The 13,947-nt window shown below is 42.0% G+C and overlaps 2 protein-coding genes and 1 pseudogene across 3 annotated transcripts; all 3 read right to left on the reverse strand.

Moving 5' to 3' along the window:
- Positions 1-3,173: 3,173 nt before the first annotated feature.
- LOC308289930 (lysophosphatidic acid receptor 6-like) lies at positions 3,174-4,083 on the reverse strand (annotated as a pseudogene). Its single transcript has one exon. The product of its transcript is annotated as a lysophosphatidic acid receptor 6-like (transcript).
- A 1,369-nt stretch (positions 4,084-5,452) lies between these two features.
- On the reverse strand, positions 5,453-6,370 carry LOC308289932 (lysophosphatidic acid receptor 6-like; the record flags this gene model as incomplete). Its single annotated transcript, XM_080731712.1, has 1 exon — positions 5,453-6,370. One exon carries the CDS (start codon positions 6,368-6,370, stop codon positions 5,453-5,455), a length of 918 nt encoding a protein of 305 aa, XP_080587838.1.
- A 5,831-nt stretch (positions 6,371-12,201) lies between these two features.
- On the reverse strand, positions 12,202-13,110 carry LOC308289933 (lysophosphatidic acid receptor 6-like; the record flags this gene model as incomplete). Its single annotated transcript, XM_080731713.1, has 1 exon — positions 12,202-13,110. The coding sequence occupies one exon, from the start codon at positions 13,108-13,110 to the stop codon at positions 12,202-12,204; it is 909 nt and encodes a 302-aa protein (XP_080587839.1).
- Between the last annotated feature and the right edge of the window lie 837 nt (positions 13,111-13,947).

A 13,947-nucleotide genomic window follows, 5' to 3' on the forward strand; every position in this document is an offset into this window, starting at 1 on the left:
CGCTTACCGGCCCGGGACTCCTGGGGCCCCGCCGTCAGTCTCCGACTGCCGGTCAGTCTCAGTCCAAATGACTGTCAATCTGACTGACCGTCCATCGGAGTCCTACCTTGCAATTGGGTCCCCTTTCTGTATCGCGCTGCCTCTGTTAAACCTATTTCCTGTTATATTAACATGGGTAAAATGTTGCGCATTGGGAAGTAAAGTGGGACACTTTATTGTGAAGGACAACAGGAAGAGAAGACAGATGTTATGGCTTCTATCTTCAAAGACAGACAATATGTTGTTTACGTGGAGTGAGAAGTGTAGACATGGCTGCAGTTGAGCCGCACACATTCAAAACATGTTGTATCAATTAAAATATACCACAGACACTTTCAAACGAGACAGGCAGCGATGCAAGCAACCAAGGCAAGCGAGGAAACTATACAATGATATAATCATCGGATACTTTCTGGAAGTGGAACAATTAAGCTGTGAGTATTAATGCCTGAACAGGCTCAAAGCCTGTATCAACGGAATAATGTTCTGCGTGTGTGTGTGTGTGTGTGTGTGTGTGTGTGTGTGTGTGTGTGTGTGTACGGTTGCGCCGTCACCCTTGCGTAATTTGGTTGCATAAGATCTGTTGCATTGGTGTGCGCTTCATGGATGTATGCCGTCGTGTATAAAACTGTATATGCTACTATTAATGGGGGGGGGGGCAGTGAAAAATCTAAGTTATCAATTATTTGGGGTTTCTACAATATACTGACCATACAGTCTATGATACTAACCTATCTAATATTGGATTCATTGCAAATAGACCACTAGGGGGCGAACCCAACTTGTTTGCAATGGTTTTTGAAAACCTTATGCCCATACCTAACACCATGCCAAAATTCAAAAACTAGTTACCTGGTGTATCATTTTTACATATTCCATCCCAGATTATAGGTATTTTAAACTCAGCCATCGTGGAAGGTAAATTACGCCTTTCCGGTAGTTATTTTTTTCTGTTTTTTTCAGTATGTTGTTTATCATACCTAATATTAACAGAATCCATTGAAAAATCTCTTTGATCGATTATTTGGGGTTTCAACCATATACTGACACATCTAATATTTGATTCATTGCAAGCAGACCACTAGGGAGGGAGTGAGCCCAACTTGTTTGCAATGGTTTTTGAAAACCTTATACCCATACCCAACACCATGCCAAGAATCGAAAACTCTTCACCAAGAGCACAAAATTGACGATTTATGGCCAGTTCCTCCAAGCTATAAAGTGTCTTGAGACAATTGTTGTGATTCAGCCATAATAAAATGTAATTGAAATTTAATAACAATACTACATTTAGCTGATTTGTACATTGATGCATTGCTAATAATACATAACCACTTAAACCCCATGCAACATCTGTATTCTGGGAAAACCTTCGCTGAAAATAGCCGATCGACAAGCTCACAACTCGTCGCGCTGTGATGCGTTGTGTCCGGGATTTAGGTGGTTAAGTAAAGTAGGTTTACTTTTCCCACTTAGGTCAGATTTGGATAAATCTTAACCCTGATGACATACATGTTTTCTAGGGGTATAGAGGGGTGCTGACAAGTGAACCTAGAGTCCTCTACAGTGAAAATGTGGGTCTTAAGCATGTTTTAAAGGTCCATATAGTGGAGGCAGCTTTGATCCTCAAAGGCAGTTTGTTCCACAACTTCAGTGGCAAGTGGCAAAACAGCAAAGGTACGGTCACCCGTCCTTACTGTAAACCTTCATATATAACTGACTGCCTATTCTGAGTGACCTGGAACTGGGAGATTGGTCTATAATTTCCACAGTATAGGGAGGTGCAAGACTGGCTTTGAACACAAACAAAAGCATCTTAATCTTAAGAACCCCGCTCTACCCACCTGAGGGCCACCCCAGCCCTGCTGCAGTTACACGCCAACCCTTTCACTGACCTCCACACCAGCGCTGAGGCAGTGGTTCTCAAAAAAATGTGCGATCCCCCAAAAAGACTTGGCCATGGCTCGCTACTCCCCTCCTTCACGACTCACCAATCTAACAACACTGAACACATGCACTGAACAAATACGTGCATGCAGGCATACCGACTGAGATTGCTTTACTAAATAAGAGATATATATATATATTAGTTCATCCTTGCGGCATTGTTTAGTTTACAGGTACATTTTCTAAAATGGGGGTTTTGATAAGAGGAGTAATATTACACTTGAGTCACTTCTTGTATCGGAGAGGAAAATATACACACCTCTTCACCCAGTCCAGTGGACCAATGGTGGGCCAGCAGTTCCGTCTCCTATGTTGAAAAACTCCTCTGATTTGAATGTTTGGTGTAATACATCTTTGTTTTCACTGATGTTAAGCGTTTGTGTGTCAGAATCTCAGACTTGTTGGGGCTGATCAATTTGTTTCACCCCCACTTGGCTCAACCTGCCAACTTGATTCCACACGTGTGGGTCGAAGTCGACAAAACTTGTGGGGTGTTAGGTGTGTGATATCTTTTATCGATCATGTATTGTGATTATTTGAGGCAAATCATTTGACAACACCCATTTGACAACACCCGAGCGAATGGTTAATCTATATCAACCATTCGCTCGGGTGTTGTCAAATGATTTGCCTAGCACTTAAAATAAGCACATTTTCAGAAATTCTACCCATAGGCAACTCTGATCATGAATCCACTCATTCTATAGTCAGTGTCAGTCTCCACAATCCAAGGCTCTGTTTGTCCTGAAAGACATGTTGTACTGCCATTCTGCACCATCATTAAAGTACACATACCGGTAAGTCAAGTCAAGTCAAGTCAAATTTATTTGTATAACACATTCAAATGAGATGTAAAAATGAAGCTATTAACATGTAACGTAAGTTAATTACGTTAGTAAGTTAATTACGTTAATCACGCACGCACGCACGCACGCACGCACGCACGCACGCACGCACGCACGCACGCACACACACACACACGCACACACACACACACACACACACACACACACACACACACACACACACACACACACACACACACACACACACACACACACACACACACACACACACACAACACACACACACAGACGCGCCTTGCCTACTGATCTCTTAAGGCCATATTGTCTGAATGTGGACAAATTCTCACCCGGTGTGTACGAGGTCATAGAGACACCATGTGTTCATTTATTGTCCATTTTCAAATCGGGCCCTGTGTGCAAAGGTACAGGGGAGTCCACATTCTCTTGCTTCTTCCAGAAGGCATCCAAAGAGAAGTAATACAACAGTGGATCCAGACAGCAGTTAACACTACAGAGACACCCAGTGGGCAGATAGGCAGCTCTCCAATTACCCAAATTTGCCACAGTGAGAGGCAAGAAAAAAAATCAAAAATGTCAACAAGTTCATGACAAAAATGAGCATGACATTCATCTTGCTGTTGATCCTTGCAGAGTCATTGAGATGTCTGCGAAGACTCCAGTACACCATAGCAGTGGACACAACATTGACTGCTAGTATGGTTAATAATACACCAATCAAAATTGCTTGTTTGAAACTGGACGGTTTGAATTGTTCACAGTCAGGAAACTCAAAACAGGCAGTTTTATTGTAGCTTTTGATGTAGTTTCCAGTAGTTATTTGAAAAGCAATGCTCTCTGGGATGTTTGCAGCCACTATAAAGACCCAAACCAAGGCACAGGCTCTCCAGGCATTGGTGGTGGTTCTCAGATGCCCAGACCTCAGAGGGTAAACCACTGCCAGCAGCCGGTCTACACTGATGAAGGTGATGAAGATGGCACTGGAGCGGAGATTGTTGCGGAAGAGCATGGTGATCCCAGTACATGCCATAACGCCCAGGGGCCAGGAACCAGTAGCATAGAAATAGACTCTCGTAGGAAAGGAGATCACCAGCAGAAGGTCTGAAAGTGCCAGGTTGATCATGAAGACGGCACTGGGAGATTTCACTCTGTGACGGCGCACCAGAATCCAGAGTGACACAGCATTGAGAGGAAAGCCCAACACTAAAATACAGCCATACATGACAGAATAGGTCATATAGTTACTTGGGTCTTCCGAGGTGCAGTTGTCCATGATGTAGTTGAAACAGTTGCTGTGAATATGACAGCAAAGGAAACCACTTGAGGGTTTGACCTTTACTCCATTATCGCTTACTCAGCAGTGCAACAGGAAATGGGGGAGGAGTGTTTCCATTATGATGTTCACACAAAAGCCACAATATGAAGAAATTATGAAATGTGAAATTAATAATAGAAAACACATCTACAGCACATTTTAACAAGTAAGCTATAATGTCTGCTAATATTCAGTGTTAATTTAACTGAAAGCATAACAGTGAGTGGACCCATGCAATTTGACACTCTTTTTAGTTTTTTAACAGGAACTGTGTGATTGTTTTTACACTTTCTAAGGGTTTCCTTTTTTCTGAATGATTTGCAATGGAACTGGTTGTGAAATTCAGACTGCTGCAATTTCTTGCAAATGGTTGCAACTTGCAAGTTGCAACCATTTGCACCCCAAATAATTGATAAGAGATTTCTTTCAATGGATTATGTTACTTTTGAGAATGTAAAATCCCTATTGTCCCTATAGGGTGGGGGCAGCTTTGATCCTCAAAGGCAGTTTGTTCCACAACTTCAGTGCCAACACAGTAAAGGTACGGTCGCCTGTCCTTACTGTACTAAACCTTCTATATAACTGATTGTCTAATCTGAGTGACCTGGAGCTGGGAGATTGGTCTATAATGTTCCACAAAAACAGGGAGGTGCAAGATTGGCTTTGAACACAAACAACAGCATCTTAATCTTAAAGATCCTATGACACGGTATGAAATTATAGGGTGTGTGATATCTTTTATCGATCATGTATTGTGATTATTTCTTTACATAGATTAACCATTCGCTCGGGTGTTGTCAAATGATTTGCCTATAGCACTTAAAATGAGCACGTTTTCAGAAATTCTGCCAATAGTCTACTCTGATCATCAATTCCTTAATTCTATACTCAGTGTCAGTCTCCACAATCCAAGACATATTGTACTGCCATTCTGCACCATCATTACAGTACACATACCGGTCAAGTCAAGTCAAATTTATTTGTATAACACATTCAAATGAGATGTAAAAATGAAGCTATTGTTATGTAACCCAAGTTACGTGAAACTAACGCGTGCACACGCACGCACACGCACGCACGCACATGCACACGCACACGCGCACGCACGCACGCACGCACGCACGCACGCACGCACGCACGCACGCACGCACGCACACACACACACACACACACACACACACACACACACACACACACACACACACACACACACACACACACACACACACACACACACACACACACACACACACACACACAGTCCTTGCTGATCTCTTAAAGCCATATTGTCCGGATGTGGACAAATTCAGACCCGGTGTGCATGAGGTCACAGAGACACCATGTGTTGATTTATTGTCCGCTTTTTCCGTGCAGATTCCACATTCTCTTGTTTCTTCCAGAAGGCATCCAAAGAGAAGTAATATAACAGTGGATCCAGACAGCAGTTAACACTACAGAGACACAGTGTGGGCAGGTAGGCAGCTCTCCAATTAAACATTATGGCCACATTGAGAGGCAAGAAAATAATCACAAACATCAAAAAGTTCATGATAAAAATGAGCATGACATTCATCGTGTTGTTGATCCTTGCAGAGTCATTGAGATGTCTACGAAGAGTCCAGTACACCATAGCAGTGGACACCACATTGACTGCTAGCATGGTGAATAGTACACCAAACAGAAAATAATTCAATGCCTTTGTGAAAATGGAAACTTTGAATAGTTCACAGTCAGCGGGAAACTCAAAACAGGTAGTTTTATTGTAGCTTTCAGTGTAATTTCCAGTAGTTATTTGAAAAGCTATGCCCTCTGGGATGTTTGCAGCCACTATCAATACCCAAAACAAGGCACAGGCTCTCCAGGCATTGGTGGTGGTTCTCAGATGCCCAAACCTCAGTGGGTAAACCACTGCCAGCAGTCGGTCCACACTGATGAAGGTGATGAAGATGGCACTGGAGCGGAGATTGTTGCGGAAGAGCATAGTGATCCCAGTACATGCCATAACGCCCAGGGGCCAGGAACCCGTAGCATAGAAATAGACTCTCATAGGCAAGGAGATCACCAGCAGAAGGTCTGAAAGTGCCAGGTTCATCATGAAGACGGCACTGGGAGATTTCACTCTGTGACGGCGCACCAGAATCCAGAGTGACACAGCATTGAGAGGAAAGCCCAACACTAAAATACAGCCATACATGACAGAATAGGTCATATAGTTACTTGTGTCTTCCGAGGTGCAGTTGTCCATGATGTTGTAGTTTAAACAGTAGCTGTGAATATGGACAGAAACCACTCGAGGGTCTGGTCTTTACAGAGCAATGCAACAGGAAACGGGGAGGAGTGTTTCCACTATGACGTTCACACAAAAGTCAAAATATGAAGAAATTAAGAAAAGTGAAATTAATAATAGAAAACACATCTACAATCTTAACAAGTACGCTATAATGTCCACTAATATTCAGTGTTAATTTAACTGAAAGCATAACAGTGAGTGGATCCATCCAATTTTTAGTTTTTTAAGAGGAAAAAAATCATTTTTTCTGAGTATCTTACTGTGTGTGCATGCTACTGTATTTCTCCATTTTCTGCTGCAGAAACCTCATCTCTTCAGACTCTAGCTAAACTACCGGTAGTGGTTGAGTAAAAGTCTTACCCCTTGTTGCCTGTTCTTTGATGGAAGCCACTTAAGCTATGCAATGTTTGTAACTTGATCATCATGTTATGTTACGTATAGCTTATCGATACTGTATGATGTTAGCTTAACCACAAATGCTAAAGCCTGTATCCACACCAATGATTTGCAATGGAACTGGTTGTAAAATTCAGACTGCTGCAATGTCTTGCAAAATGGTTGCAACTTGCGAGTTGCAACTATAGTTGCATTGAGAATTGTTGTGGACTCTAGAATGAGAATTAGATCTTGTTTAGACAGATGTTTACCTGATAGTTCATTTGTAGTACTAAATTGTTTTTCTTAGCACTCTACTTACACCAGTGAGGCGCCCTAAGGGTGAGAAGCAACCTTGCCTTAAATGGGCACGTGCACATGGGTGCTTTGGCATGTATACCTGTCTGGTGAGCTGGTCGAGTCATCACCGTGATGTCAGAACAGGTCAGCTATATCCATATATGCAGGCACGGAACTACCGGGTAAGCTGGATAAGCGGACGCTTACCAGCCCGGGACTCCTGGGGCCCCGCCGTCAGCCTCCAACTGCCGGTCAGAGAGAGTGTGCACCCTTTGTAGTGTAGCCCTAGCTAGGGTAGGGCTAGTGAATTCTAGGGCTTGTCCTGTGAAGTGCACATTTTTGCCTGTGGAATGGGACAGCACTGCCAAGTGCATAGCCGAGAACTTCCGGTTGCAAAAATAATTTGTCCGCCATTTTTTCCTCCGCGGTGCTTTTAAACCATTTTAAACTCAAACTTATTATTTTTTTGCGACAGGGAATTACCTTTTTAGATAGTTTAGGATAGTATTTCTTCATAATTCACCATGACACAGCCTATTTTAAAATATCGTCGCAACGTTCGAGGAGAATTGAGAACCAGCATGAGTCGAACCGAGGCGGGCAGTAGTAGCTCTTTTTAGAGGTGGGACGTTCGCGAACGAATCAAGTCTTTTGAACGGCTCTTTGAAATGAACGATAGGATTCGGTTCACAGTATAGGGAGGCGTTCCTTTCTAATGAACAGTGGTGGGAAAAGTGCACAATTTCTTTACTTGTGTAAAAATATCAATACTGCAATCAAGTATAAGTTTGGAATGTTAATGTACTTGAGTAAAAGTAAAAAAGTATTGGTATCAAAATGTACTTAAAGTACCAATATTAGAACATACTCATTATGCAGAATGTCCTGTTTCACAGGTTTTCCAATGAGTAAAATGTTGAAAAATAATTTGAAAATAGCAAATCTACAAGCTCACAATGCGTCACAACGCAACGCATCGTGAGCTTGTAGATACGCTATTTTCAAATGGCAGGTTTGTACCTATATAATATATGCCCGAAATAAATGTATATAGGGTTGAAGTTATTTATAATTATAATCAAATCTACAAAGTAACTAGTAGAATCAGTCAGTCTTTTGAACGGCTCTTTGAAAGGAACGGATTGATTGATTGATTGATTTATTGAAGAATTTATTAGAAGTTTGCAATAGAAAAAAGTACAGTTTCATGACAGTACAAATCACTGGTACAAGGTCAACTAAAAGGAGATCCTAGAAAGCCGAGGCTTATTTCCACAGGAACCACACTTTAAGTATCTCATATAACATTGAAAGACAGACGGATAGAACATAGTACTTTATCTAGGATAATATCAGTTTCAAAAGCATAACATCAAATACAAAGGCAGAAAAAAGAATAATAAAAAAGGGGGGGGGGGGCATGGGGGCTTAGTCTATTTACAAGTCACGGGTAGCAGCTGTCTGAAAGTGACTTTTCATACCAATTTTGAATGAGGCTAGGGATTTGCTCTCCTTTAGGGCTTGAGGAAGGGCGTTCCACATGTTGATGGTGTAGCAGGAGAACGAGTTAGAGCCTTGTTTAGTGTTAAATCTACGTTGATGATGATTAGTGGAGCTGCCTCTGGTGTTGTGGTCGTGAACATCCTTGACCTTTAAGAAGTAGTTTGTCAGGTACATGGGAATCTTGGAGGTGTAGTGTATCTTGTACACCAGGCCCATTGCAAGATGCTGTACTCTGTCAGCTACTTTGAGCCATCCCACGCTTTCGTGGTGATGATCGGTAAGGTGGGTCAGAGGAGGGAGACCAAGCACAACCCTAATTAGTTTGTTTTGGGCTGTTTGAAGCTTTAACTTTAAGGCGGCTGGGGCGTCGCGATACCAGACAAGGACTCCGTAATCAATGAGGGGCCCGATAAGAGCTCCTCCTAGTGTCTTTCGGGATTTAGTATTGATCAGCGGGGCAACCCTTTGCAAGAAGCTAATTCGTTGGTTGACTTTATTGATTACCTTGGTGGTCATTTTTTCACTGGATAAGTTAGCCTCCAGGATGCAACCCAGGTAGCAGATGTAGTTTTTTCTTTCTATCACAGTGTCACCTACTTTAATTGTGAAGTTCTCAACTAGGCTAAGTTTCTGACTAGATCCAAAGAGGATACATTCAGTTTTGCCTAGGTGAATTGAGAGTCTGTTGTCATTGAGCCAGGTGCAGATCTTGTTAAGTTCACAGTTAAGGGCCTTTTCAACCTGTAATAAGTCTCTGCCGGAGACTAGGAGAGCCGAGTCATCCGCGAACAGAAACAGATTGCAGTCACAAGCAGATGACATGTCGTTTACGTATATTAAGAACAACAGTGGTCCTAGTATACTCCCTTGAGGTACTCCACAGTTTACTGGGAGGTGGGGGGACAGGGTTCCGTTGACTTCCACCATCTGTTCCCTCCCCACCAAGTAAGAGTGCATCCATCTCACTGCTGTGCTATCAAGACCAATAGCTTTGAGTTTTTCAATCAGAATAGAATGATCGACGGTGTCAAATGCCTTCTGGAGGTCCAGCATGACCATGCCGCAATATTTGCCATCGTGAATTTCACGTTTGATGTAATCATTCAAATAGATGAGGCATGTATCTGTGGAATGGGACTCTCTGAAGCCAGACTGGAACTCGTAGATCAGTTTATTCTCTTCAAGATATTTAGCCACCTGTTCATAGACAATTTTTTCCATTACCTTAGAGATGGAACTAAGGATTGAGATTGGCCTGTAGTTGCCAGGGTCAAGTTTACTGCCTTTTTTGTGTAGGGGGGTTACCTTAGCTAATTTGAAGTCCTGGGGGACATAACCCTGCTTGATAGATAGATTAATAATATGGGTAATGATTGGGGCAATGGTGGCAGCTGAGTCTATGAGAAATTTGGGGGCGATTTTATCATGGCCAGCGGCCTTGAATTGAGGTAGGGTGCGAAGTTTTTTAAACACTTCATCAGTTGTCACCGTGGTAAGGGTTATCCCAAACTATACAATGATATAATCAATGATATAATCATCGGATACTTTCTGGAAGTGGAACGCTTAAACTGTGAGTATTAATGCCTGAACAGGCTCAAAGCCTGTATCAACGGAATAATGTGCTGCGTGTTTGTGTGTGTGTGTGTGTGTGTGTGTGTGTGTGTGTGTGTGTGTGTGTGTACGGTTGCGCCGTCACCCTTGCGTAATTTGGTTGCGTAAGATCTGTTGCATTGGTGTGCGCTTGTATGTATGCCCTCGTGTATAAAACTGTATATGCTACTATTTAATGGGGGGGGGGGGGGGCAGTGCCCAGTGTTCACTTGTTCCACCAGTGCATATATGGAGTCCGTGAGGTCAGATGTAGAGGTATTGACCAGCTCCATACCTGTATATGGAGATCTATCTTTTTTCAATGGATTCTGTTACTATTAGGTATACTAAATGAAAGATTAGGAAAACATAACAACTGGAAAGGCATCCTTTTCAAAATGACATCCACGATGGCTGAGCTTTAAATACCTATAATCTGGGAGGGACATGGGAATATGAAAAGATAACAAAAATGCACTTGGCAACACGTCACAAATTACACTGCAACATGCTGTAAGATTGTAGATCTGCTACTTTCAAACATTTTAATACTAGCATACCCAATAGTAACAGAATCCATTGAAAAATCTAAGTTATCAATTATTTGGGGTTTCTACAATATTGACCATACAGTCTATGATACTAACCTATCTAATATTGGATTCATTGCAAATAGACCACTAGGGGCGAACCCAACTTGTTTGCAATGGTTTTTGAAAACCTTATGCCCATACCTAACACCATGCCAAAATTCAAAAACTAGTTACCTGATGTATCATTTTTACATATCCCAGCCCTGCTGCACTCCCACGCCAACCCTTTCACTGACCTCCACACCAGCGCTGAGGCAGTGGTTCTCAATTTTTTTTCCGATCCCCCAAAAAGACTTGGCCATGGCTCGCTACTCCCCTCCTTCACGACTCACCAATCTAACAACACTGAACACATGCACTGAACAAATACGTGCATGCAGGCACACCGACTGAGATTGCTTTACTAAATAAGATAGCTATATATTAGTTCATCCTTGCGGCATTGTTTAGTTTACAGGTACATTTTCTAAAATGGGGGTTTTGATAAGAGGAGTAATATTACACTTGAGTCACTTCTTGTATCTGAGAGGAAAATATACACACCTCTTCACCCAGTCCAGTGGACCGATGGTGGGCCAGCAGTTCCGTCTCCTATGTTAAAAAACTCCTCTGATTTGAATGTTTGGTGTAATACATCTTTGTTTTCACTGATGTTAAGCGTTCGTGTGTCAGAATCTCAGACTTGTTGGGGCTGATCAATTTGTTTCACCCCCACTTGGCTCAACCTGCCAACTTGATTCCACACGTGTGGGTCGAAGTCGACAAAACTTGTGAGGTGTTAGGTGTGTGATATCTTTTATCGATCATGTATTGTGATTATTATTAAATCATTTGACAACACCCATTTGACAACACCCGAGCGAATGGTTAATCTATATCAACCATTCGCTCGGGTGTTGTCAAATGATTTGCCTAGCACTTAAAATAAGCACATTTTCAGAAATTCTACCAATAGGCAACTCTGATCATGAATCCACTCATTCTATAGTCAGTGTCAGTCTCCACAATCCAAGGCTCTGTTTGTCCTGAAAGACATGTTGTGCTGCCATTCTGCACCATCATTAAAGTACACATACCGGTAAGTCAAGTCAACTCAAATTTATTTGTATAACACATTCAAATGAGATGTAAAAATGAAGCTATTATCATGTAACATAAGTTAATATTATAATAACGCATGCACGCACGTACGCTTGCACGCACGCACGCTTGCACGCACACACGCACGCACACGCACACGCACACGCACACGCACACACACACACACACACACACACACACACACGCACACACACACACACACACACACACACACACACACACACACACACACACCTTGCCTACTGATCTCTTAAGGCCATATTGTCTGAATGTGGACAAATTCTCACCCGGTGTGTACGAGGTCATAGAGACACCATGTGTTCATTTATTGTCCATTTTCAAATCGGGCCCTGTGTGCAAAGGTACAGGGGAGTCCACTTTCTCTTGCTTCTTCCAGAAGGCATCCAAAGAGAAGTAATACAACAGTGGATCCAGACAGCAGTTAGCACTACAGAGACACCCTGTGGGCAGGTAGGCAGCTCTCCAATTACCCACATTTGCTACAGTGAAAGGCAAGAAAAAAATCACAAACGTCAACAAGTTCATGACAAAAATGAGCATGACATTCATCTTGCTGTTGATCCTTGCAGAGTCATTGAGATGTCTGCGAAGACTCCAGTACACCATAGCAGTGGACACAACATTGACTGCTAGTATGGTTAATAATACACCAACCAAAATTGCTTGTTTGAAACTGGACGGTTTGAATAGTTCACAGTCAGGAAACTCAAAACAGGCAGTTTTATTGTAGCTTTTGATGTAGTTTCCAGTAGTTATTTGAAAAGCAATGCTCTCTGGGATGTTTGCAGCCACTATAAAGACCCAAACCAAGGCACAGGCTCTCCAGGCATTGGTGGTGGTTCTCAGATGCCCAGACCTCAGAGGGTAAACCACTGCCAGCAGCCGGTCCACACTGATGAAGGTGATGAAGATGGCACTGGAGCGGAGATTGTTGCGGAAGAGCATAGTGATCCAGGTACATGCCATAATGCCCAGGGGCCAGGAACCCGTAGCATAGAAATAGACTCTCATAGGCAAGGAGATCACCAGCAGAAGGTCTGAAAGTGCCAGGTTGATCATGAAGACGGCACTGGGAGATTTCACTCTGTGGCGGCGCACCAGAATCCAGAGTGACACAGCATTGAGAGGAAAGCCCAACACTAAAATACAGCCAAAGATGACAGAATAGGTCATATAGTTACTTGTGTCTTCTGAGGTGCAGTTGTCCATGATGTTGTAGTTGAAACATTTGCTGTGAATATGACATAAAAGGAAACCACTCAAGGGTTTGATCTTCAGAAAGTAGTGCAACAGGAAATGAGGAGGAGCTTTTCCACCATGAGGTTAAAACAAAGCCACAATATACAGTTTACATTTTACAGTTTAGGCATTTAGCAGACACTTTTAATCCAAAGCAATTTACAGTAAGCAGATAATACATCACTATAATAAACAAGATAATATGTCAGAACATCAACAACAATATATATAACAAATGCATATGAATATCGATCTAGAAAAACAATGTAATCAGTAAAGAAAAAAAAGTTTCAAAAACCTAAAATAAATGCTAACTACCTTCATGTATGGTCATTGAGTGTTTCAGTAGTGCTATGGGTTTAGGTGGAGTCTGAAAAGGTGAGTATTCAGTCCACGGCGGAAGCTAGTACATTTTAACATGTAATATAATTAGGGCTGGGATTCGATTAAAAAAAGTAATCTAATTAATCAGAGGCTTTGTAATTAATTAAACGAAATTAATCGCATGTTTAATCGCATATAAATATTTGACCCAAGAAGCATCTTTTTAACACATTTTGTTGTACGAGTGAATCAACGAGTGAGTTTTTTAAATCTAAATTTCGCATCCACTGGGCCAAGCAAAGCTCTCTTATCGGCTACTTCTGCCTTTGCGGTTGTTGTCTCTTCTTGGTTGGTGCATCGCTATGATCGGTATGCCCGAACTGAAGGTTCTGTGGTGCAAAAACTAAGTGTGATTAAAATGCGTTAATTTTTTTTATCGCTTTAATTTTCTGTAATTAATTAATCGCAATTAATCAGTTAAAG

The sequence above is a fragment of the Nannobrachium achirus genome (assembly GCF_963921795.1).
Source record: "Nannobrachium achirus genome assembly, chromosome: 8".
Classification (NCBI taxonomy): domain Eukaryota; kingdom Metazoa; phylum Chordata; class Actinopteri; order Myctophiformes; family Myctophidae; genus Nannobrachium; species Nannobrachium achirus.